The sequence below is a fragment of the Lemur catta genome, chromosome 11, assembly GCF_020740605.2.
Source record: "Lemur catta isolate mLemCat1 chromosome 11, mLemCat1.pri, whole genome shotgun sequence".
Lineage (NCBI taxonomy): Eukaryota > Metazoa > Chordata > Mammalia > Primates > Lemuridae > Lemur > Lemur catta.
The window spans coordinates 19,355,757-19,381,885 of NC_059138.1; the positions used below are offsets into that span (position 1 = coordinate 19,355,757).

A 26,129-nucleotide genomic window follows, 5' to 3' on the forward strand; every position below is an offset into this window, starting at 1 on the left:
AAGGACCGCTTGAGTCCAGGAGTTTGAGGTTGCTGTGAGCTAGGATGATGCCACGGCACTCACTCTAGCCCGGGCAACAGAGCGAGACTCTGTGTCAAAAAAAAAAAAAAAAAAAAAATCCCATTCTTCCTAGACCTTAGAAACTGTATCCCATGCCAATAAGATCCTGGACTTGTAGTTCTGTGGTTACAAGTGTTTTTTGTTTGTTTTCATTTCTGGCACCTGTGAGTTTCCCTTTATTTTGCCCTTGGCTACATATTTAAATTTTTTGTTTATATTTCATTCAACATTTCTGTGTATTTGTTTATATAGTATGTTTTAGTGGTTAAGAGCACATCTTTGCCTACACTTTGTATTATTGTTAGTCTTTTGAATTTTCACCATTTTGGTGGATGTGAAGTGGTATCTGAAATGTGGTTTTAATTTCCATTTCCCTGATAACTAATAATGTTAAGCCCCTATTTTTTGTGCTTTTGCTTAATTTTTTGTATCTCCAGTTTTCTTCTACTTCTCATGGTGAGTTTTTTATTGAGGGATGGGAGTGGTTCTTCAGCCCTGAAGTTTTGATTCTTATTTTCTGTTTTCTTTTCAAAGCAACTTTTTATGGCTGTGATCTGCCCCATTCTGGCTTTCTCTTTGATTTTTTTCAATGTTTAATCACCATGAGAATCGTTGCTCCCCTCTTTTCTTTCCTAAATGGGCCCAATAGCCTCAAGAGTCTCTCTATAGCTTGGACTCTGGAGCTAGGTCTGATGTACTTGGGTTTCTCTTCTCATAAGATTTAGCAGGAAATAAGGCTGGACAGACTAGAGGAACCTGGTGTCTGACCACTGCCCATTTATCCTTAGTGAATAAATCAGAGATCCAGGTGAGTAGGGCAGGGTAGGTGACACTTTGTTATTGTTAGCTTAGTGCTTACTTTGGATCCAGATATTCATCTAGGAATCTTGATAATTGAAAATGGAAGTTAGTTATCCAACCACAAATCATTTAGGGTTCAGGAAAAACACTGGTATGCACTGACCTGAGAGGGCAGTGCAGAATCTGCACATCTCTTCATATATATATATATTTTTTAAGAATTTTAAAAGTATATTTTTCAGCACAAGCCTTTTAACACTTTGAAAACCTGTATCTTTGTACTCAAACTGTCAGAATCTAAGTTCAGATCTCTTTGTAGAAAGATGCATATAATTGAATTTTAAGTTTTTACCTGGATGTTTTCCAGTGTGTCAATGCATCAATTCTTTGTGTTTTGGAAATAGAAATATTCCAAATATTTTCTCACTCAGATATTTTTTAAAAGATTTTTTGGGTAGATGAGAATCTTTTTAAGAATATCTTTCTAAATATATCTATTAGGGGTCCTCACTTCAAGCAATTTTAAAAACCATTTCCTTTTGAATAATCTGTTGCCTTTTATAAATAATTTTTTCAGCAAACATTGAGGAGAATGTGCTACCTTACCATCAAAGAAATGGCTACCATCTCTGAGGATGTGATAATTGTCACAAGCAGGTATGTGAATGATCAAAGTCTAGGATGGGATACTTATATATTTAGTAGACTATTTGTTGTTCTCTGTAAGAAAGCCAATAGGAATTTAAAAGAATATAATATCTTAAAACATTCTTTTCTAAAATGCAGCTGTCACCATGTGAAAACCATCCCTATCTGATAAAGCAGAGAGAGGTCACAAAGGATAATACTAATAAATTTTATGCTATTAAAATATTCATAAAAATGTAGAAACAAAACTAAAAAGTAAATGATACACGTACACTAAAATAAAATATTCATAACAAATATATCAAAAGGCTAGCATCCGTAATGTATAAAAAACTCTTACATTAAAAAAAAGTGATAACTCATGAAATAACCAATATAGATTATCTAAATATCTTTATTCATTTTCACTAGTAGCTAAAAAAAAAGTAAATTAAAAATTCAAGAATGAGTTATAATATCTTTACTCATCAAACTGGCAAAAAAGTACAAGAAGCAGCATTTAGTACTTGTAAGGGAGACATATTCCTGTACACAGGAGATAGAGTAATAAATTGATTGAGTTTTTCTAGAAAGTGGTTTGACATCATTTGTTGAATGATTGAAAGGGTTTCTCTTTGACCTAGTAATACCACATCTATGGAACTATCCTCAGAAAATAATCGATAGAACAGAGAAAGACTTATATGTGATAATGTTTGTTGCAACACTGTTTACACTAACAAAAAGGACAAAACAACTTATATGTCTAGCATTGTTAAAATTATTTAGCCCATGTTATAATCATTATAAAGTATTTTAAATTTTTGGAAATATTATTGAAACATGTTTAATGATATGAATAAGTCCTCATTAAAATGCTAAATGGGAGTTGACTTCAGTCTATGTATTTCATATAGTCTCACATTTAAAAATATTTTATGTATGTATATAAAAAATGTAGATGGAAGTACACTGATATATTACCAGTAGGTTAACTCTGGGTGTTTGCGATGGTGGCTAATATTTATTTTCCTTAAACTTTTGATAATTTCCAAATGTCCTAGGATGAATTTGTATAATTTATAGTTCTAAAATATGTAACAAATGTTATTTTTAAAATAGTTGCCTTCTTAATTATTAGTTATAACTCATTTAAGTGAATCTGGTTATGTATTAAATTTGTGGAGGAGGGTGCTTGTGTTTAACCAGCAGTTGTGTTGCATATAGTTTCCATTAGGAAAGCTTTCAGCTGAAAATAACAGAAAAGCAGATGTAAACAGTGACTTAAACGAGATGGGAGTTTTATTTTCCTCATATAACCATAAGTCTAGAGGCATAGAGTGGTTGGTGTTGGTTCGGTAATTCAACAGTGTCAGGGCTAGTGTCTATTGAGTTCTTTTGGACATTCTCCATTATTGCAAAATAGATGCCTGTATTACTGGCAATGTAACACATTCACAGCAGGAGGGGTACTGGGAAGGGGGCCAGGGAGTACCGGCACCATCTGCCTCTTTTATCAGGAATGCAATATCTTTTCCCTAGGCAATTTTTAGATTCCATTTGGCAAAACTGTGTTCTATGACTATCCTTAGGAGGCCAGGAAAGTGAATATTTAGCTTTTATAGCCCAAGTATCAGGGGCAGACAAGGGAGAAGCGTTGAAAATGGGTGTTGGATTAGTCAGCTACCAGTGCCCGCCACAAGTAAGAAACAGAAAATCTAGTTAGGTTGCTAGATTCACTCAATATTTGAAAAATTTAAAATAAATTAGTATTGATTGAGAGTTTTTTTATTTATTTCTTTTAGCTGTTAATGTTTCCTTCTGAGTCTTGTCAGGGTACCTTTAATTGTGATTTACTTCTTGTTCATTTTAGGTGATAAATAGATGTGGTAGGCAGAATAATGGCCCCTCAAAGATGTCCACATCCCAATTCCCAGGACCTATGAATATGTTACATTACATGGCAAAGAGGAATTAAAGTTTCTAAACAGCAGATAGGGAGATCATCCCAGATTATTCAGGTGGGCCCTTTAGGGACAAGAGTTCTTAAAAATGGAAGTGGAGGCAGAAGAAGAGGGTCTGTAAAGAAATGTGATGGTGGAAGCAGGATCAGAGTGATGCAGTGTTGCTGGATTTGGAGGCAGAACAAGAGAGGGCCATGAGCCAAGGAATGTGGTAACCTCTAAAAGCTGGAAAAAGCAAGGAAACAGATCCACCCCTATAGCCTCCAGAAAGTAATGCAGCCCTGCTGATATCTTGATTTTAGCCCAGTGAGACCTGTGTTGGACTTCTAACTTCCATAACTGTAAGATAAAGAACTAAATGTTGTCTTAGCCTCTAAGTTTGTGGTATTTTGATACAGCAGCAATAGAGAAGTAGTACAGGTTTTGGTACCTGGAAGTAGGGTGCTGCTGTAACAAATACCTGAAAATGTAGAAGTAGCCTTGGAATTAGACAATGAGCACATGCTGGAAGAATTTTGAGGTATGTGTTAGAAAGAGCCTAGACTGTTGTGAACAGACCGTTAGAAATAGGGATGTTAACAATTCTGCTAGACTCGGAAAGATGTGCAGAGCAGGATAGAGAAAACATTTATCACCTTAGAGAATACTTAACATCATTGCAAACAGATGTTGGTGAAAATGTGGACATTTTCACCGGTATGACACAGTGATTTTAGCCCAGCGAGACTTATGTTGGACTTCTAATCTACAGAACTGAAAATAATAAATTGGTATTGTTTTAAGCCACTAATTGTGGTAATTTTTAAAAGCAGGAATATAAAACTATTATAATATTTTAGATGACCATTGTATATATGTAGACAATTTGTTAGCTTGGCAAGAAACCATGGAGATTAAGAAAATCTGAAGGCAGACCCTTCACAAAAGAATATATACAAATGGCCAATAAGCACAATTTTCTCAACATTATTAGTCATCAGGGAAATGCAAATTAAAACCTTAATGAGATATCATACCATACCCACTAAAATGGTTAAAGTAAGAAAGCCTGAGAATACCAAAATCACAAAGCCTACTCCAATACTGAGTATATAGAACAATTGAAACTCTCATACACTGTAAATATGAATGTAAAATGATACAACCACCTTAGAAAAGGTTTGGCAATTTCTTAATAAAGTTAAACATATACCTACCCTGTGACCAGTAGTAACACTTCTAGGTATTTTTCCAAGGAAAATGAAAACATATGGTCACAAAAAAGACCGTACAGGAATTTCATGGTAGCTTTATTTGTGATAACCCTAAACTGGAAACAACCCAAATGCCCCAAATAGGAGAATGGATAAACAAATTGTGATATATTCATGCAATTGACTATTTACTACTCAGCAATAAAAAGGGACAAATTGCTGATTCAGGCAACAACATGAATAAACTTCTAGAACATTATGTTGGGACAAAAGAAAATAGACATAAAAGAATATATGCTGGATGATTCTATTTATATAAACTCCAAGAACAGCCAAAACTCATCTCTGGTGATGAAACCAGAAGTCTGGTGAGTTGGAAATTGATCAAAATGGGCAAGAGGGAACTTTCTGAGGTGCTTGAAATGTTCAGTATTTTGTTTTGGATGGTTACAGGAGTGATCACAATTGCCAAAACTGATCTAACTGAACACTTAAGTTGTCCATTTTTTACTGTGTTTAAATTACAACTTAGTTTAAAAAAAAACATGGAGATTTAATGAGTGGCTTAAGGATAGTCAAGTATATTGACAATCTGATGATACTGTTCTACCCATTTATAGAAGGCGAACCCACTTAGTGAAACTCTACATCTGAAGATTGCTTAGAATTCTGGAATTAAGTCCTGAGGAATGATCCATCACTCACATTAGGGAGTAGTGTGGGGAATGGGTGTCAGTCTGTGGTCAGTTACATCTGTACTTTCAGAAAATCAAATGAACAGTTCATGGGACATGATTGAGGAAGAAATAAATGAGTTGTAGAAACCATTATCAGGCAGGCAGTTTTGAAATCAATTATGGGGGTAATGTGTGGATTTGGGTAGAGGGAGGAAAATACTTTGAGGTTCCTGAGGGGACTAAGTAGCTACATTCACTTACTTGGTAAGAAATATACAACCCTAAAACAGCTTTCCCATTTGTATGGTGCAGCTGTGCCTGAATGATTACTTCAGAGGGGTTACTTCCAGGACTTGGTTTAGCACAAGAAAGGAAATGAGATCCTGTTATGTATAATACTGTTATAATCTGACTTAGCCACCTCTGTTGTGAAACTCCTTTCTCAAAGATCTCCAGTAACCTCTTAATTACAAAATCCAAATTCTCAGTCTACATTTTATTTGACCTGTCTCCCAGTTTTGACATGGTTAAATACTTCCTGGAGTTCTACCATCTTTGGCTTTCAAAAACCTTAGTCCTGAATTTCTTCTCATCTCTGTTTACTCTATTTTATTCTTCTTCTGAAGTAGCTGCTTTTCTTTTGCCTGTCCTCTAAATACTGGTATTCCCTGGGGTTCATATCAATGTTATTGTTATTCCCCAAACTCATCATGCTATTTGATACCCTGTATCTTTGCACATGTAGACAGACCCTGTGCCTGGAATTATTCTATTTCCTTTTCTATATAGCTCAAATACATATCATTAAAGACACTGACTTCCCTGTTCTTGACAGATTAGTCATTGTCTCCTCTATTGTCCCTATAGCACTTTATTTTTACCTCTGTTTTAGTATTTAATACATTGTACTGTAATTATTTGTTTGTACATTTTTCTGCCCTCTGGACTATTAGCTCCTTGAGAACAAGAACCATGTCTTACATAACTTTGTATCATCAATACCTGGGGAAGTGCCTTGTGCGTATTAGTCGTGCAGTTAAAGTTTGTTGCATGAGTTAAACAAGGGATAATCCATTTTCTCTCTTAAAGAATCCCTATTCAATAAATGGTGCTGGGAAAACTGGATAGCCACATGTAGAAGACTGAAACCAGATCCACGCCTCTTACCAATCACAAAAATTAATTCATGATGGATAACAAACTTAAACCTAACACATGAAACTGTAAGAATTCTAGAAGAAAATATTGGGAAAACTCTTACGGATATCAACCTAGGCAAAGAATTTATGAAGAAGACCCCAAAAGCAATCACAGCAACAGCAAAAACAAATAAATGGGACCTGATCGAATTAAAAAGCTTCTGCACAGCCAAGGAAACCATCATGAGAGCAAACAGCCTACAAAATGTGAGAAAATATTCGCATGCTGCACATCTGATAACGGGTTAATAACTAGAATCTATATAGAACTCAAGAAAATCAGCAAGAAAAAGTCAAAAAACCCCATTAAAAAATGGGCAAAAGACATGAACAGAAACTTTTGAAAACAAGACAGACTAATGGCCAACAAACATGAAAAAATGCTCAACATCTCTAATCATCATGGAAATGTAAATCAAAACCACAATGAAATATCACTTAACTCCAGTGAGAATGGCTTTCATCAAAAAGTCCCAAAACAATAAATGTTGGCATGGATGTGGAGAGATAGGAACACTCATACACTGCTGGTGGGACTACGAACTAGTACAACCTCTGTGTAAAGTAATATGGAGGTATCTCAAAGAGCTAAAAGTAGAACTACCATTTGGTCCAGCAATCCCATTACTGGACATCTACCCAAAGGGAAAAAAGACATTCTATCAAAGGCATCTGCACTGGAACGTTTATAGCAGCACAATTCACAATTGCAAAGATGTGGAAACAATACAAGTGCCCACTAATCCATGAGTACATTAATAAAATGTGGTATATGTATACCATGGAGTACTACTCAGCCATAACAAAGTGGCAATCTAGTATCTTTTGTAACCACCTGGATGGACTGGAGACCATTCATCTAAGTGAAGTATAGTAAGAATAGAAAAACAGACACCACATGTACTCAGTGCTAAATTGGAGCTATCAGTCAACACTTATGTGCACATATGGAAGTAAAACTCAACGGAAATCAAGTAGGTAGGAGGGGGAGAAGGGGTGGATGAATTCACACCTAATGGGTACGACACACACTATCTGGGTGAAGAGCACACATGTAACTTTGACTCAAACTGTACTAAAGCAAATTATGTAACCAAAACGCGTGTACCCCTGTAATATTCTGAAATTAAAAAAAAAAAGCACAGGACACTAAGATCATCAAAATAGGTTTATTTACAAAGATATATTCTCTAGGAAAAAAATACAAATCTTCCTAAATACCAATAATTAAAATATAAGGGCAAAGAATGCACGTGTCTTAGAGACAGAAGCATAACAAGTATACAGAATACATATAATATAGATCTGTAGTCCCCAACCTCCAGGCTGCAAACTGGTACCGGTACACAGCCTGTTAGGGACCAGGCTGCAGAGATCTCCTGCCCAACTCCCGGTCCACGGAAAAGTTGAAAGTTGTCTTCCATGAACTTAGGAATGCACCTCCCCCACGCCCTGCACAGCAAGAAGTGAGTAGGGCAAGCAAGGGAAGCTTCATCTGTCTGTACAGCTGCTCCCCATTGCTCACATCACCTCCTGAGCTCTGCTCCCCCACTGCCCATGGAAAAATTGTCTTCCATGAAACTGGTTCCCTGGTGCCAAAAAAGTTGGGGACCGCTGATATAGATGATTATAGTACAGTTGAAATCAAATGTGTCAGTTATGATGGTAAATGTGAATGGGTTAAACTCATATATTATTATAAAAGAAAAAATTTCCATTTGGCTCACAAAACTCAGTAATACTTTATGCAAGAGAAACACTTATAGTGATTCGGAGAGGCAAAAAATGAAAGGATAAACAAAAATATAATAGGAAAGCAGAAAAAAAAGTAAAGCAGATGCCGCACAAAGCAGAACTCAAGGCTAAAAGCATTGAACATGACAAAGAAGGACACTTTGTAATGAATAAAGCCATAATCCAAAATAAAAATATAATACTTATAATTATGCAAGAAATAACACAACCTTTATGAAACAGAAACCATGGGAGATGCAAAGAGATACAGATACAAACACGTGAACAATAGATTATTGTTAATTAACTCACTTTATTAACTCACTTACAATACAAGAGAGATCAAGTAGACAAAAAGTAAGTAGGAGATACAGACAATCAAAACAAATGTATCAGTAGGGTAGACCTTTTGTACATATATATTAGATGCTTCACCCTGATAATCCAGAAGATACATTCTTCTGAAGTGCCCTGAGAACATTCAGAAAAATTTATTATTAGTTGACAAAACATCAATGATTTCCATAAAGTAGAAATATTGCAAACAACATTTTGGAGCACAATACAATAAAAGTGGAATTTATTAACAAAAACAAAAGGACCCTTCATCGGGAGACTTTAAAATCTCCTTTTAAATAATTCCTAAGTGAAAGAGGAAATGCAAACTAGTCTAAAATATTTAGTGCCTTTTTCAGAAAAAGTGTGTCAACCCTGTGTATTCGTTTTCTAATGCTGCTGTAATGAGTTACCACAAAGTTGGTAACTTAAACAACCAACCTGGTGGCTTAAAACAACACAAACTATTCTTTTATAGTTCTGGAGGCTAGTTCTAGAGGCTAGTTTTACTGGACTAAAGTCAGAGGTTTGGGCAGAGCTGATTCCTTCTTAGAAGCTCTGGGGGAGTATCTGTTTTCTTGCCTTTAGCTGCTGGAGACTGCCTGCATGTCTAGAATCCTAACTTCTTTCCATCATTACAGCCTCTTGCTTCATGTCACATCTCCTACTTCCTGTGTCAGATCATCCTCAGCTTTGCTCTTATAAAGACACTTGTGATTACATTTAGGGTCCACTCAAATAATCTAGTATAACCTCTCTGTCTCAGTCTTTAATTTAATCATATCTGCAAAGTACCTTTTGCCACATAAGGTAAATTTACAAGTTCCAGGGAATGGGACCTTGATGTCTTTGGGAGCTATTATTTAGCTTACTACAGTACTCCCTCTGGTCCCCAGAGGTTTACATCCATCCTATATGCAAAATACATTCATTGTATTATAATATCTTCCAAAGTCTAAACCTATTACATCTACTCAAGTCCAAAATCTCATTAAATGTCAGAGCTCAAAAGTCCCAAATCTCTTCTTCTAAATCATGATAGGTGAGTTTCTGGATATGATTCATCCTGGAGCAGAATTCCTCTTCATCTATGGACCTGTGAAATTAGAAAATGAGTTATATACTCCCAAAATACAGTGGAGATACAGGCATGGAATAACAATTATATACATTTCCATTCCAAAAGGGAGAAAAATTTGGAAAGAAAGAAAGGAATCACCAGTATCAAACAGTTTTAAAATCTAATCAGGCATACTCCTTTAGGTTTAAAGGTTTGGAAATAATCCTCAGTGACTATGAGCTCTACTCTGTGGTCCAGAGGCTTGTGCATGTATTGTGCATGGCTGCTTTTATGCTACAGCAGCAAAATTGAGTAGTTGTGAGGAGGTCATATAACCTATAAAGCCTAAAATATTTACTAGATTGTCCCCTATCAGAATATATGCTTGTTGAGGGCAAGAATCTTTGTCTCTTTTGCTTACTGAAGTATTCTAAGTGTCTGAAATAGTGCCTGACATATGATAGACTATTCATTGAAATGCAGAACAAAAAGAAAAAGATTAAAGCAATTTAATAATGGTGAGAGGGCAAACCTTTCAACATTGAAGTAGAAACCCAATTTATAGATAAATAAAACATTCAAAGGTGAAAAGAGAAGAAAATTTTTCTGACATATGAAGAAAGAAATCCACATGTTATAATAGCTTACTATATTACAACAAAAATTGTAACAGAATGACCAACACCAAGATGCATCTTGGTTAGTTTGTGTGTACTATGGAGAGAAACAAAGAATTCTTTTTTTTTTATTTCAGGATATTATGGGGGTATAAATGTTTTGGTTACATGTTATGACTTTGCCTCACCCAAGCCAGGATTAGAGGCATGCCCTTCCCCCATACAGTGCTCACTGCATCCATTAGTTGTGAGTTCACCCACCCCCATCCCCCAACCCCCAATGAATATTACTACCATGTGAGCACCTTAATGTTGATCAGTTAGTGCCAATTTGATGGTGAGTACATGTGGCATTCATTCTTCCATTCTTGTGATACCTCACTTCGGAGGATGGGCTCAAGCCCTATCTGGGATAATATAAGAGGTGCTAGATCACCATTGTTTTTTGTAATTAAGTAGTATTCCATAGTATACATATACCATATTTTAGTAATCCACTCATGCATTGAAGGGCACTTGCATTGTTTCCACATCCTTGCAATAGTGAATTGTGCTGCTATAAACATTCGAGTGCAGATGTCTTTATTATAGAATGCCTTTTGTTCCTTTGGGTAGATGCCTAGTAGTGCTATTGCTGGATCAAATGGTATTTCTATTTTTAATTCTTTGAGGTATCTCCAAATTATTTTCCACAGAGGTTGTATTAATTTGCAGTCCCACCAGCAGTGTAAGAGTGTTCCTATCTCTCTACATCCTCACCAGCAGAAAAAGCTAGTTATTTAAAAGTGAGAAAAATTGAGTCTGGCTTCAGCTATTCATGGCAATTTTCAGTGTCAGAAAAGAATGGGGGTAGTGTCTGCAAAGTTTTAAGAAAAAGAACATGAGATCCAAGAATAGTATAGCTAAGCAGGTGGTCGGTCATTCAAGTACAAGGACAATAAGCAGACTTTCAGACTTAAAAGAATTCAGGGACCATAACACCTATGAACTTTTCTTGAAAAATGAAATTAAAAATTCAAGTTATAGTAATCCAGAAGTTAATTCTGTGATAGAGAGGTTATGGGAAATGAGTTAGCAGTGAGCATTGAACTTATTTAATCATAGAAGTAAGGTTAAACCACTGTAGGAAGTATGATTAAAGATAGACTATAAATGTTATATGATAATGCAAACAGAATCATACTAATAAAAATAGAGAGAGAGATGGGGCAGATGAAAGAGGAGAAAGTTTATATGCATAAATTTTCTTAGCTTTCATAGCTCAACTATTTTATCTAAAGTTTTTATGGCAGCCACAAAAAGAACTAAATCTTCCATATTTCAGAAAGAAAATACATACACTTAGCAAAACAAAACACAGCTCCTATAGCTGTATTGTCCAATAAGATAGCTATTAGCTATATATGGCTACTTAAATTATAATGAACATTAATTAAAATTAAGTAGAATTATTAATAAAAATCAGTTCATTAGTGATGCTAGCTACAATTCAGGTGCTCAATTGCCACATGAAGCTTGTGGCTACTGGATTGAATGATGTAAAACATTTCCATCATTGCAGAAAACTTTATTGGACAGCACTGCCACATAAGAAACAAAGGAATAGAGATATAACACAAAACAAATTGACAGAATTAACACAAAACATTGCCTATTTAAAAGAAATACAGCCCGGATGTGGTGGCTCATGCCTGTGATCCTAGCACTCTTGGAGGCTGAGGCAGGAGGATTGCTTGAGGTCAGAAATTTGAGACCAGCCTGAGCAAGAGTGAGACCCCGTCTCTACAGAAAAGTACAAAAATTAGCCAAGCGTGGTGGCACATGCCTGTAATCTTAGCTAGTTGGAAGGCTGAGGCAGGAGGATCTTTTGAGCCCAGGTGTTTGAGGTTGCAGTGAACTATGATGATGCCACTGCACTCTAGCTGGGGTGACAGAACAAGACTCTATCTCAAATAAATATATAATAATAATGAAAATAAAGTATGAAATTATCCTTGTTTGCGAAGATGTGATCTTATATCTAGGGAAACCTAAAGACTCCACAAAAAAACTATTAAAGCTGATAAATTCAGTAAAGTTGCAGGATACAAAATCAACATACAAAAATCAATACCATTTCTATATGCCAACAGTAAACAATCTGAAAAAGAAATCAAGAAAGTAATCCCATTTATGAGAGCTACAAGTAAAGTGAAATACTTAGGGATAAACTTAACCAAAGAAATTCAAGATCTCTATAATTAAAACTATAAAACATTGATGAAAGAAATAGAACAGGATATAAAAAATGGAAAGATATTTCATGCCCATGGATTGGAAGAATCAATATTGTTAAAATGTCCATGCTTCAAAGCAATCTACAGATCCCCATCAAAATACCAATGGCATTCTTCACAGAAATAGAAAAAAATAATCCTAAAATTTGTATGGAACCCCGAAAGACCCAGAATAGCCAAAGCCATCCTGAGCAAACGGAGCAAAGCTGGAGGAGTCACATTATCTGACTTCAGATTATACTACAGAGCTGTAGTAACTAAAACAGCATGGTACTGGCATAAAAACAGACATATAGAGCAATGGAATAGAATAGAGAACCCAGAAATAAATCCACACATCTGTAGTGAACTTATCTTTGACAAAGGTACCAAGAACATCCAGTGGGGAAAAAACAGTCTCTTCAATAAATGGTGCTGGGAAAACTGGACATCCATATGCAGAAGAATCAAACCAGATCCTTATCTCTTGCCATATACAAAAGTCAAATCAAAATGGATTAAAGACTTAAATCTAAGACCTGAAACTGCTAAAAGAAAACGTTGGGAAAATGCTTCAAGACACTGGTGTGGGCAAGGACTTCTTGAATAATACCCCCAAAGCATAGGCAACCAAAGCAAAATTGGACAAATAGGATGGTGTCAAGCTGAAAAGCTTCTACACAACAAAGGAAACAACCGAGTGAAGAGACAACCCACAAAATGGGAGAATGTATTTGTAAACTACCCATCTGACAAGGTATTAATAACAAGAATATGTAAGGAGCTCCAACAACTCAACAGGAAAAAAAATCAAATAATCCAATTACAATATGGTCAAAGGATCTGAATAGACATGTCTCAAGAGAAGACATACAAGTGGCCAAGAGGTGTGTGAAAAAGTGCTCAGCATCATTAGTCATCAGAGAAATGCAACTACAATGAGATATCATCTCATCCCAGTTAAAGAACAAATAATACCTAGATATATCAAATATAGTTTGATTGTATTTTTAATGAAAGAATATAGTCTCTACTATTATACATAATCTTTCTGGAATTAAGGGGTTTTCAGGGGCTGAATGTTGAATACTTTGTAAGTGTTCCATGAATGCTTGTAAAGGTGACTTTTCTATTATAAAGATGTAGTTTTCTTAAGTATTAATTAATCTTTGTAAAGTATATTACTCATATCCTTTATACTCAGGTTTTTCCTTCTTTTTATAACATGGGCTGATACTATGTTGTTTCTATTTGCATTTTTTGTGATATTTGGCTTATGTACTTTGACACTATATTAATAATTCAGGACAGTTAATCTTCATTTTGCATATTTATAAAGTACTTATATATGAATTTAGTATATAAAAGATGACATTTCCATTCAGTGTAAAAATCTGGGTATATAAAAAGGTGACATTTTTCAATCAATGCAAAAATTTAAAAAGAACCATTAACTTAGGATAATGGCTACCGTCTGGGAAAAAAACAATAATATGGATTCCTGCCAAACTAGTTTCACTAAAATTAACTGAATATTTTACTGGGAGACTGTTGGGGAATATCTGTTTCCCCAACATTCTTTTATGCAGCAGTTTTAGCACTCATTAATGATGCATGTCTGAATTTATTAGTATTTTGAAATGTATTGTTACATTTGAATGAATGAATTACTTTTATAATTGGAAAAAGAAAGCAGTTGAAGGGATATCATTTATTCACAACTTTTTCCTCTTGGTTTCCTAACGGAGTGAGTCAGAGTTTCTCAGACCATTTTGGATTATATGAGAGGAGATGAGGAAGGGGAGAGATTGATAGTCAGTTTGGGGGTAATATAAATGCACGGAGAACAAGAGAAGGGAGAGCAAAAGGCTAAAAACTTCTTTAAAGTATGAAATTTTGTAGCTCAGCCCACACTCCTCTAATTGTTTTTGAAGCTTAGCACAAAGGTGTGAAGCCGTTGATGACTGTCATTTTGGAAAGCTATGCCTGAAAGAGAGATACCTCATGAGTTAATCATTTTTGTTAATTTCCTTTAAAAGTTATGTCTAGTCTGATGGGTTTTTAGGATTTGGGGGGTTGTCAGCCTAGGGCTTTCTATACCATTGTCCCTGTTTTATTTTTATTTTTATTTTTTTTCAAGTTCCCAGATGCCATTAAGACCAATTATCAGTATCTAAAATTGTGGGGTTTTAAAAATGATTATTCTCTCTCTTCCTACTAAGATGTAAGTTCCATGAAGGCAAAGGACTTTGTTTTGCTCATCACTCTCTGTATTCTTAAGATTTAGGACAGTCTTCCCCCCAATAGTTTTAGCTTGTATACGAAGAATATGCTCTGTTAGTATTTGTTGAATTAGTAGCTGCATTAAGATAATTATGAGGACAACTGGAAATTAGCTTGGGGTGAACTCCACAGGAAAGAAAGTTCTAATTGCTCTCATGTTAACTAATTTGACTTTTCTTAGTCTGACAAAGGACATGACTGGAAAGGAAGATGTGTACCGAGGCCCGGCCATCAGGGCTCTCTGCAGAATAACTGATGTAAGTTCTTTGTTTTACTGAGTTATCAAAGGGAACACTATGTTTATCTCCAGGTGGCTGCGTAGATTTAGTAGGATTTCCTAGTCTGATTTCATGAATCTTCAGCGTAAGAGAAACTTGTCCACCAGAAAGGCTTTTGTGACTCCAGGTTTTTTTTTTCTTCAGATTTTTTTCCTTTCATTTATTTATATTAGTCCATTTTGTCTCTATATTTGTCCTCATGAACTGTTATTATAGTCAGGGCACATTAATTGCAGGAAACAAAAACCCATTCAAATTTATTTTAATAATAATGTTAAAAACTTTATTATAGGACACAGAGCTCTCAGAATTTGAGGTAAAGCTTACAACCATACATCAGAGCAAGAAATAGGGCAAGTCTAAGGAACTCAGCAGCAAGATTTCTAAGATATTTACTGTGATGATCCATTATGTACTAGATTCAGGCCCCCTCTTTCAAATATCTAAGAGGGAAAATCTGATTAGCCACCAGTAAGTCATTAGCTTATATCTATCTACCTGGGTCCAAGTCAGGTGTTTAACAGTGATCCAGTCCATTATATCTGGAGGGATGAGATCATATATATATACACTATGTTAGGCTGTCTCTTTCTGGGAACTTTGAGTAGAACAGGTTAAAATGAAGAGCAAGCCAGGTATTGCTAAGCAAATTGACTAACAGGCCAGGCAGGGTGGCACATGCCTGTAGTCCCAACTACTCAGGAGCCCAGCAGTTTAACTACAGCCTGGGCAACATAGCAAGACCCTGTCTCTAAAATAATAATATTAATATTAATAATAAATGGTAATTAATAGATATATATTCATGCTTAGATATATTTTATGTGTATATTTGCAACCTTCTCAAGTTTTAAAGGTTGAGCAGGATCAAATTGTAAATCTGGTAAATCTAGGTTCTAGAAGGAGTAATAGAAATGGTTTAATATTTTTTGCTGCCTTTCTGTTTTGTTGCGGTTGTTTTTGTTTTGAGTATTGAATTGGTAGCATAATTATGACTTAACTGTGCCAGTGCTAACAGTAAAACTCTCTTTTCATCTGACTATTGATCTCAGTCTGTTTAATCATATTTATCTGCCACAACCTTGCCAATGCGCTAAGCTTTTTTCCAGTTAAAATTGAAATGAGCTTTATTTCCAGAGGACTTCATGTCAAGGGCTCACTATAGTAGTATATTACACATTTAATTTCTTATGTACCAAAGATAATCAGTGATTACATTTGATTTATAGGATGCTTCAGGATCCATGTATAATGCATGCCCTTCACATAGAGGTATATCTTCAGGACTTTGCAAGCAGCCTCCATCCCATATAGAAATCTCTTTTTATTATAACATCCCTGATAGCTTCAGCCTCTTCTTATATATTTTTTTCAAACTGGGATTCTCCACTTGAGACATTTATTTCATTGTTGAACAGTCATCCTAACATACAATCTTAAATGTTCTTTCTTGAAGCTTCCACTCAGTTTCAGTTCTGCCCTGTGGGATATTATTACTGTATTATATGGTAATCCTTTCAGTGCATTCTGAAAGTTTGCATAGAAACAAATATATGACTGGTTTTTGTGAATTAATTTGAAGTAGTAGTTTTGCAAGAAAATATTTTGCTTCAACAGCTTTTTCTTTTTGAATGTTATTAGGGAACAATGTTGCAAGCCATTGAAAGATACATGAAGCAAGCCATTGTGGATAAAGTCTCCAGTGTATCCAGTTCTGCACTGGTATCTTCCTTAGTAAGTGAGCAAGCACCTGCCTAGTTCTTATGCTGGTACGGTTTCTAGTTGCAAAAACAAAGTATCACTATGATTCTCTTACAAATGAAACAGTTAAAAATATGTATACATCTCTATTACTTTATACAAATGTGTTTTATCTAGAGAAGCATTGAGCAATTAAAATGGGCAGTTAAAAACAAAATTTTCATATGTTTAAAAGGTTTGGGGAATCCAAAAGTTATATTGTACACATAATAAAGATGGGGGTAAGGTTAAGGTAAGGACAAGGACGAAACTGAGGGTTGTTCTCTTTAATTTAAAATCTTCCTTTATGACCTGCACTTCTACCTCTTGTCTCTTTGTCCTGTGCTTTCCTTGGTGCCCTGTGTCCCTATGTATCCTTTAATCCAGAGTCTCCTGTCCCGCATCTGAATTTTGTCCCAGCAAGTGGTCTTTGTTTTAGTAATGCTTTTCTTTGTTTTTCATCAAAACAAAATTTATTCACTAAAACCTTTATTCATTGCATTTGATTGGAATCAGTTACTAGTGTGTGCATGCATTAAGGAATCTGAATCACAAGAGTTTCTGATTCTTGAATATAATTGTTTACAGCAGGGGTTATACTAGTATTCTGCCTCTTTCTTCCAGGGGAGTTTCCTGGGAGTAAAACTTAATAATGTTAACATTTGAACACCATTCTATTGAATACCCATTCCCTCCCTCTTCTTCCCCTTTCCATTACTTCCTTTTATGTACCTCTCTGAGCTCACCTTTGCAAAGAGGTATTGGAAAAAATGCTTCTGGTTTATCAGTTGCCCCAGGAGTAGAGATGTGAAATAAACTACAAAGCTACAAAGTTTTCTTTCTTTGGAGAAATATCTGTTAGTGATTTTCCAGAAAACTAACTCATGTTTCTAAACTTCCAGTGACTATGCATTGTCTACTCTCATTTTTTTTTTCTCTATTTAGCACATGATGAAGATAAGCTATGATACGGTTAAGCGCTGGATTAATGAAGCCCAAGAAGCTGCATCAAGTGATAATATTATGGTCCAGGTACTGTCATTGAAACACATTAGTTTATGTCTTGGGATCAGCTTTCTTTAAGCCAGTATTTTAGGAGCAGTATATTGATTCCCCATATAAGCACTAACTAAGGGCAAATTCTTTGGCATATTAAGCAGCCTACTAGTGCATATGCTCAAGTAGAAATCTCACTAATCACGATTACTGCCATAGGCTCTTCAAGTGTTTGGTAGAAGCTAGATGACCTCCTGAAGAATATTCAGAAAAGATTCTTATATTCAGTAGTAGATTGAGATGCTCATTCTAAAGGTCCTTCACAGTGCATTGCAGTCTTTTATCTGAAAAATAATTTGTGCAAAAAGATGTTCAATTCCAAGTTTCACAAGCCTTGGTTCTAGATGTTATAAAAATAATAAGGAACAGTTTTTATTTGTGAAACTTTGAAACCATTTTGTCAAAAAAGCTTTCCTTTTGGTATTTATTAGGCTATTCTTCATAAAGAGGAACAGGATTAAATTCTTAACTGGCAATTTTATGTAAAGTACGCCATTGTATTTGAGAGGGTATTTATTTATGCCCTTTCATTGTTTACAACTCTCATGTTAGCACATTCAGTTACGAGGCAACTGAGTAGTAATTTTTTCCCTTAGGAAACACTCTTACTCTCCTAATTCTGATCAATGTGTTTTCATATGAGGTGTCATGATAAAGACATTCCTTTATCCTACTTTAGGAGATTAATGCTTTAACTACTAAGGTGGCCACAGATGATTTAAAGCCACCAAGAGAGACATGTAACACTGGTAAAGACTTGGAACTGAGAGCCTTTGTACTGAGGATGTGTGAGTCAATGTTGAATCTGCTGGAGCCATCTTCAGATTGTATGTTGCCTTCTTCATACTTGTCCAGTCTGAATTTGCAGCTTCTGGGGATATATTAGAAACCCCCATCCTTTTAATCTTTACTGTATTTAATTCAATGTGAAAAGGTATTCTATTTGTGTGCATTTGACTTGGATATCTTTTTATTAAAAATATTCAATTTAGTGTGATTCTATTTTTGTATGTTCTATCTTCTTTCTAATATGTGTGATCCATTCTTTTTCTTGTTCTTTAGTACCATGCATTGGGGGTCCTGTATCACCTTAGAAAGAATGATCGTCTTGCTGTTTCCAAGATGTTGAATAAGTTTGCTAAATCTGGTCTCAAATCACAGTTTGCTTACTGCATGCTAATCCGAATTGCTAGTCGCTTACTAAAAGAAACTGAAGATGGGTAAGTATTTTCACTTAAACTTGAGTCATTCTCCATTGCAAGTTAATATACCTCAGTGTTTATTTCCTTTATGAATATTTTCTGGGCAGTGCTGACTTTAAAGATGAGTCTGATGTTTTACAAATTTAAAAAAATCATGGATTCCAAGTAATACTCTTTTCTACCTTAATGTATGCTCTTACATATATACTTACTAGATTATGATTGTTAATTACACATTAAAAAACTGATATTGGACAAAAAGTATTTGTAGGTCATAGGATATACAGATAATATGAAAGCTGGAAGGGACATTAAGAATCTTTTCTATCCCTTTAATTTTTATAAAAGAGAATGTTGAAGTTCTGCATTTGATGATTTACCCAGGATCATTCCGAGAGTCTGAGGCATATATGACCTTACCAAGTATGCATTAGCAGTATTTTAAAGTATTTTGAAATTCCCACTAAAAATAACAATAGATTGTGGTGCTTGTACTATATGTAGGCATAAAGTATATGACAATAGTAGATAAAGGGCATGAGGGAGAAAAATAGAATTATATATTTGTAAGGTTTTTTATATTGCTTATGAAGTAATATATTATTTGATGGTATACTGTAATAAGGTTGAATATTGTAAGCTCTTTAGGATGCATATTATAACCACTAAAAAAAAAAAACCTAAGAGATATAGATCTTAAATGTCAACACTGGGGGATAGAATGGAATATTAAAAATATTTAATTATGCTTCCTGCTTCCAGTAATGGTAGTGCAGTACACAAATAATGATTATATCATTAATACAAAAATAAGCATCCCTAAAGAAAACCCACAACTATTTGAAAGTACTAGTGAGTGGTGAAAAGTAGGCAAAAACTGGAGGGAAGATGATACCTGAAAGACAAAAGCTGTGCTGGGTGAAATTTGAGTATTTCTGGTTATTCTCCTGTGGGCATTTCACAATTCCTAGGTGTGGCAGAAAGCCACAATATTTACTGGACAGAGGGATCGGAGCACAGTAAACTTAGGGTGAAAATCCTGGAAAGCAGGGAGCCACAAAAGAGGTAAGTCTTAAAATCAATTTTAAACTCTGCAAAAATCATTGACTTGCCACTGAAATATACATATACAGGAGAAGACTCTAGGAAACTGCCAAAAATCAGTAGTTGTAAGCTGAAGGAACTGAATGGAGAATTCACCTTTCACCTGTAAGTCACTGTGGGGGAGACAAAGTTTGCAGATTGATCCCAGCCAAGCTGCCTGCTGAAGATACAATCACCCTAAATTCCACAGTCTTTTAAATATATAGTTCACAATGTTTAGCATATAGTAAAAAAATCGCTAGAAGTACAAAGAATTTAGAAAGTGTGACCAGTAGTAAAGAGAAAAAGCAATCCATGATATGATCCAGGCATTGGAATTAGCAGTCTTTAAAGCATCTATTATAAATCTATCCAAGACTTTAATGGAAAATAGCTATGAATGAACAGGGGAAATGTTAACTATAAAAAAGAACTAAATAGAAATTCTATAGCTTAGCTTAAAAGTACAGTATCATTCAGGATTCAACCAGAGAAGCAGAAGCCAGAGGACATCAGTATGTAGAGATTCAAAGAATTGGTGTATGCAGTTTGGGGTCTAGCTAAGCAAGTCCAGCATCCATAGGGCAGGCTGTTGAGAAAGGAAGATCACAGGCAGGCTAGAACTCGTGCACAGGCCAAAGCTGCTGTCCATAGGTGTAATTTGTCATCTCACATTTAACTGTAAGCAGCATGATGAAACCAGGTCACAACTTCGTCTTTGGAAATGTCCTCAAATAAATATCCAACTTCATTGTTTACAAGTTCTGCTTTAGAAATAACTGCAGGACACAAAGTCACTAAGCTCTCTGCCAATACATAACAAAGATCCACTTTTCTCCAGTTTACAATAACATGTATCTCACTTCCCAGCCCTCTCTGCGGTATCTTCCAAGTCAAGATTTCTACAGGTAGTTTGTGAGCCCTGACCAGCAGTGTCCTGAAAGACCAGATTTCTAGTAATATTCTGTTCAAAGCAATTTAGGCTTTGTTCATCATGTTCCTCAGAATTCTTCCAGCTTCCACTCAATGCCTGATTACAAAGGCAATTCTACAATTTTAGGTATTTGTTACAGTAGCACTTCACTTAAAAGTACCAAAATCTGTGTGTGTTTTTATTGCTGCCATAAATGTAACAACTCATAATAATATCCATTTATTATCTCATAGATATGTAGGTTAGAAGTCCAACACAGGTCTCATGGGGCTAAAGTGAAAGTGTTTGCACTATAGTGGTGCTATTGCTTACTGAGGTTTTTGGAAAGAATTCACTTCCAATCTCATTTAAATTGTTGGCCAAACTCCTTTTTTTGTGGTTATAGGTTTTAGGCTCCTGCTGGCTTTTAGCCAGGGGTTTGCCTGTGCCTCTAGAGGCTGCTTGCATTCCTTCTCATACTTTCAATGAGCAGCTAAAGACCTCTCTTCCGTCCCTTGCGTGTCGACGCGTGCATTTCAGAGCCAGGAATGGTGTGTTGAGTTTGCATTTTGAATCTCTCTAGCTTGCCCTGCTGCCAAATTTCTTCTGCCTCCTCTTTCACTACATCTCTAAGTGCTCATGTGATTAGATTGTACCCACCTAGATAATCCAGGTGCATAACCTTAATTATATCTGCAAAGTTTCTTTGCCATGTTATAATGTAGCATATTCACCAGTTTCAGGGGTGAAGGCATGGACATCTTTGAGGGGGCCATTCTGCCTCTACAGGGACAATAACTGAAATGGATAATTTGGTGGATGAACTTAACAGTAGATTAGAGATGGCAATTGAAAGAGAGAAAGAGTTAGAATTAGTTAATCTGAAGATAGAGCGATAGAAAGTCACTAATTTGATGAACAGAGGGAAAACAAATTAAAGAACATAAAGAAAGCCTCAGAGAACTGTGGGATAATATCAAGTGGCCTAACATATATGTAATTTGAATCCAGAAGGAAAGGTGAGAGAATGGAGCAAAAAAAGTTATGTGAAGAAATAATGAACAAATATTTCCCAATAGTGGTTTATTCTATGAGTACAAGGTTGATCTAACAGTCAAAAATTAACATAATATACCTCATTTAAAAAATAAAGGGGAAGAATCATAATATCTTAATGGGTACCAAAAAAAGCAGTTGGTAGCATTTAATGGCAATTCATGATTAAAAATCTCTGCAAACCAGGACTAGAAGAGAACATCGTTATTCTGATGACAGTATAAAAAAATCTCCAGTAAGCTTTATGCTTATTGGTGAACTATTAAAGGCTTTCTCCTTGTGGTTGTAAATGAGAGAGACGTCTGCTATTTCTACTTTTTAAGGAGTATTTTGCTAGAAGTCCTTCTTAGTGTACTAAGTGAAGAGAAATTAAATATCTAAAGATTTCAAAGACAACACTGTCTTTATTTACAGACAATATGACTAAATATTTAGAAAATGCAAAATAATCTATTATCTATTAGAACTGATACATATATTTACCAAGGTTGCTGGATAGAGGGCAAATTTCCAAAATCAATTTTATTTATTATTCCAACAACCAATCAATAAGATAAAATTTTGAAAAGATGGTATCATTTATAGTTGTACTAAAATAAAATCCTTAGAAATAAATCTACCAAGAATTATATACATATCTACACAGAAAATGATAAAATATTAATTAAAGTATGACTTGAATAAATAAGGGTATATATATCACGTTCTTAAACTGGAATATTTAATACTGCATCACATCTTCTTAAGTTGACCTGTGGTTTACACGAACCCCTAGTCAGAATCCCAGTCAGCTTCTTACAAATACCAGACAGAAAGGCATACATTTGTATGTCAAAAGACACACACAGTTGACCCTTGAACAACACAGGTTCGAATGGCATGGGTCTACTTATATGTGGATTTTCTTCCACTTCTGCGAACCTCTGAGACAGCAAAACCAACCCTTCCTCTTCCTCCTCCTTAGTCTACTCAATGTGAAGATGATGAGGATGAAGACCTTTATGATGACCCACTTCCACTTAATGAATAGTAAATGTGTTTTCTCTTCCTTCCTTATGATTTTCTTAATAATATTTTCTTTTCTCTAGCTTACTTTACTGTAAGAATACAGCATATACATATAAAAATATATGGTAATCTACTGTTTGTGTTATTGATAAGGCTTCCGGTCAACAGTAAGCTATTAGTAGTTAAGTTTTTGGGGAGTCAAAAGTTACATACATGGATTTTCAGCTGCATGGGAAGTTGGTACCCCTAACCCCTGTGTTGTTTAAGGGTCAACCATAAAATGACACAGTACTATTATTCATAATGGCTCCAAAATGGAAGCAGTCCAAATGTTCATCAATGCTAAAATCAAAAATAAATCGTGGCATATTCATACAGTCAAATAGTATACAATGATGGAAATGAACAATTATTGTTAAATGCAACCACATGGATAAATCTTACCAAGAAGTCATACACAAAAGAATACATTTTGTGTAGTTCCGTTTATGTTAATTTCAGACTTAACAGGCACAACTGATCTATGGTATTTAGTATAGTGATTGTCTTTGAGGTAGGAGCATGGGCTTAGGAGGTGGCATGTTGGGAGCTTCTAGAGGACTTGAAATATTTATTTTCCTTGTCAAGTTAGGTTTATAATAATTCATTTATGATTTATACACTGTATTATCTATTTTTGCATAACAAATTAAAATTTACTAGATTAAAAGGACAATAAATACTTATTTTCCTACACAGTTTCTCTGGGTCAGGGGTTTGGGTATATCTTAGCTGGTTGGTTCTTGTTTGGGGTCTTTCATGAGGTTACAGTCAAGATGTTGGCCAGGATTGCAGTCATCTGAAGGCTGGATGGAGGCTGGAAAATCTGCTGACAAGGTAGTTCACTGCTGTCTTGATGCAGGCTATTGGCAAGATATCTCAGTTCCTTGCCATGTGAACTTCTCCATAGGATTGCTTGAATGTCCTTACAACACTGTGACTGGCTTTCCCCAGAGCAAGTGATAAAAAAGAGCACAAATTTTTTGTGACCTAGTCTTAGAGCTATATGCCAGGATTTCTGCAATATTCTGTTGGATAAAAGGCTATATTAGGCCGGGCGCAGTGGCTCACGCCTGTAATCCTAGCACTCTGGGAGGCCGAGGCAGGTGGATCGCTCAAGGTCAGGAGTTCGAGACCAGCCTGAGCAAGAGCGAGACCCCGTCTCTACTGAAAATAGAAAGAAATTAGCTGTACAACTAAAAATATATAGAAAAAATTACCTGGGCATGGTGGCGCATGCTTGTAGTCCCAGCTACTCGGGAGGCTGAGGCAGAAGGATTGCTTGAGTCCAGGAGTTTGAGTTTGCTGTGAGCTTGGCTGTCACCATGGCACTCTAGCCTGGGCAACAGAATGAGACTCTGTCTCGGGGAAAAAAAAAAAAAAAAAGCTATATTAGTGGGAACTAATAGCAGGAAGCAAGAATTATTGGAGGTCATTTTCAAGTTTGGCTACTGTGTTAGTATTGGGCTGCCATAACAAAATAATACAGACTGAGTGGCTTAAACAACAGTAATTTATTTTCTCACGGTTTTGCAGGCCGGAAAGGAAAAGATCAAAGTACCAGCAGGGTTGCTTTCTAGCGGTGAGGGCTCTCCCCTTTGGTTGCAGGTGGCTACCTTCTTGATGTATGTTCACATGCCTTCCTTCAGTGCATGTGTCTGGGGTGGGTGGGGGGAGAGAGAGAGAGAGAAAGAGAGAGAGAGAAGTGAACAAGCAAGCCAGCCAGCCCTCTCTGGTATCTCTTTTTATAAGGTCGCTAGTCTTATGTGATCAAGGCCCTACCTTTATGACCTCATTTAACCTTAATTAGTTTCTTAGAGGCCCCATCTCCACATACAGCCACAGAGGGGATTGGAGCTTCACATGAATTTTGGGGGGACACAAATATTCAGTCCATGATAGCTACCTCATGTACTTTTCTATATTCTTATTATAATTTAATACAAAATTAATTTTTTAAATGAGTGACAATTTCTCAGATCTTGGGAAAGGTATAATCTTCAGGTTAAAAAAAATAAACCAAATGCTGAGTAAAGCAAAGGACAAAGATAAGCAAGCACATTCACACAGTGAATTTTTTTTTTTTAATATCAAGGACAAAGGTCATTTGGAAATAAAGATATTTGATCCATAGTTTTACTTCAGATTTCTCTCAGCCACACTGGATACAAGAAGGCAATGAAGCAGGCCTTCATAGTGCTGTGGGAAAATAACTGGCCACTCAAAATTCTATGCCTCGCCAAACTATCGTGCAATAGTGAGGGTAAATGATATTTTGAACATAAGGGTTTACCATAGTTTACCAGTGACTTTGTAAGAATCATCCATATATTAGCTATAGCATGAAGAAATAGATAATCAGAAGGCAATAGTGAAATTTGAGATAACATTGAATAATGGAATTAGTATAAAAGCTGATAATTCTAAATCAATGATTTTTTTTTCTAAAGTGGATTAAAGATTTATTTTTTTATTTTATTTTATTATTATTTCAGCATATTGTGGGGGCACAAAAGTTAAGGTTACGTATATTGCCCTTTCCCGCCACCCCCCCCACCCCGAGTCAGAGCTTCAAACGTGTCCATCCTCTAGACAGTGCACATCGCACTCATTGTTTAACTTTTTTTTTTTTGAGACAGAGTCTCTGTTGTCCAGGGCTAGAGTGCCGTGGCGTCAGTGTAGCTCACAGCAACCTCAAACTCTTGGGCTCAAGTGAACCTCCTGCCTCAGCCTCGCGAGTAGCTGGGACTACAGGCATGCACCACCATGGCTGGCTAATTTTTTCTATATATTTTTAGTTGTCCAGTTAATTTCTTTCTATTTTTAGTAGAGACAGGGTCTTGCTGTTGCTCAGGCTGGTCTCAAACTTGAGCAGTCCTGCTCAAGTCCTCAAACTCTGACCTCAAGCAGTCCTCCCGCCTTGGCCTCCTAGAGTGCTAGGATTACAG

At 35.7% G+C, this 26,129-nt stretch overlaps 1 protein-coding gene across 4 annotated transcripts in view; it reads left to right on the plus strand.

The window, feature by feature from the left end:
* Nucleotides 1–26,129, plus strand: part of COPG2 (COPI coat complex subunit gamma 2) — a 129,646-nt gene that overhangs the window by 25,645 nt on the left and 77,872 nt on the right. For all 4 annotated transcript variants that reach the window (XM_045565481.1, XM_045565483.1, XM_045565482.1 and 1 more), the window contains exons 5-9: nt 1,439–1,518; nt 14,988–15,063; nt 16,726–16,818; nt 17,770–17,856; nt 18,943–19,100. In XM_045565481.1, coding sequence (XP_045421437.1) covers nt 1,439–1,518; nt 14,988–15,063; nt 16,726–16,818; nt 17,770–17,856; nt 18,943–19,100 — 494 coding nt within the window. The remainder of the gene's footprint in view (nt 1–1,438; nt 1,519–14,987; nt 15,064–16,725; nt 16,819–17,769; nt 17,857–18,942; nt 19,101–26,129) is intronic.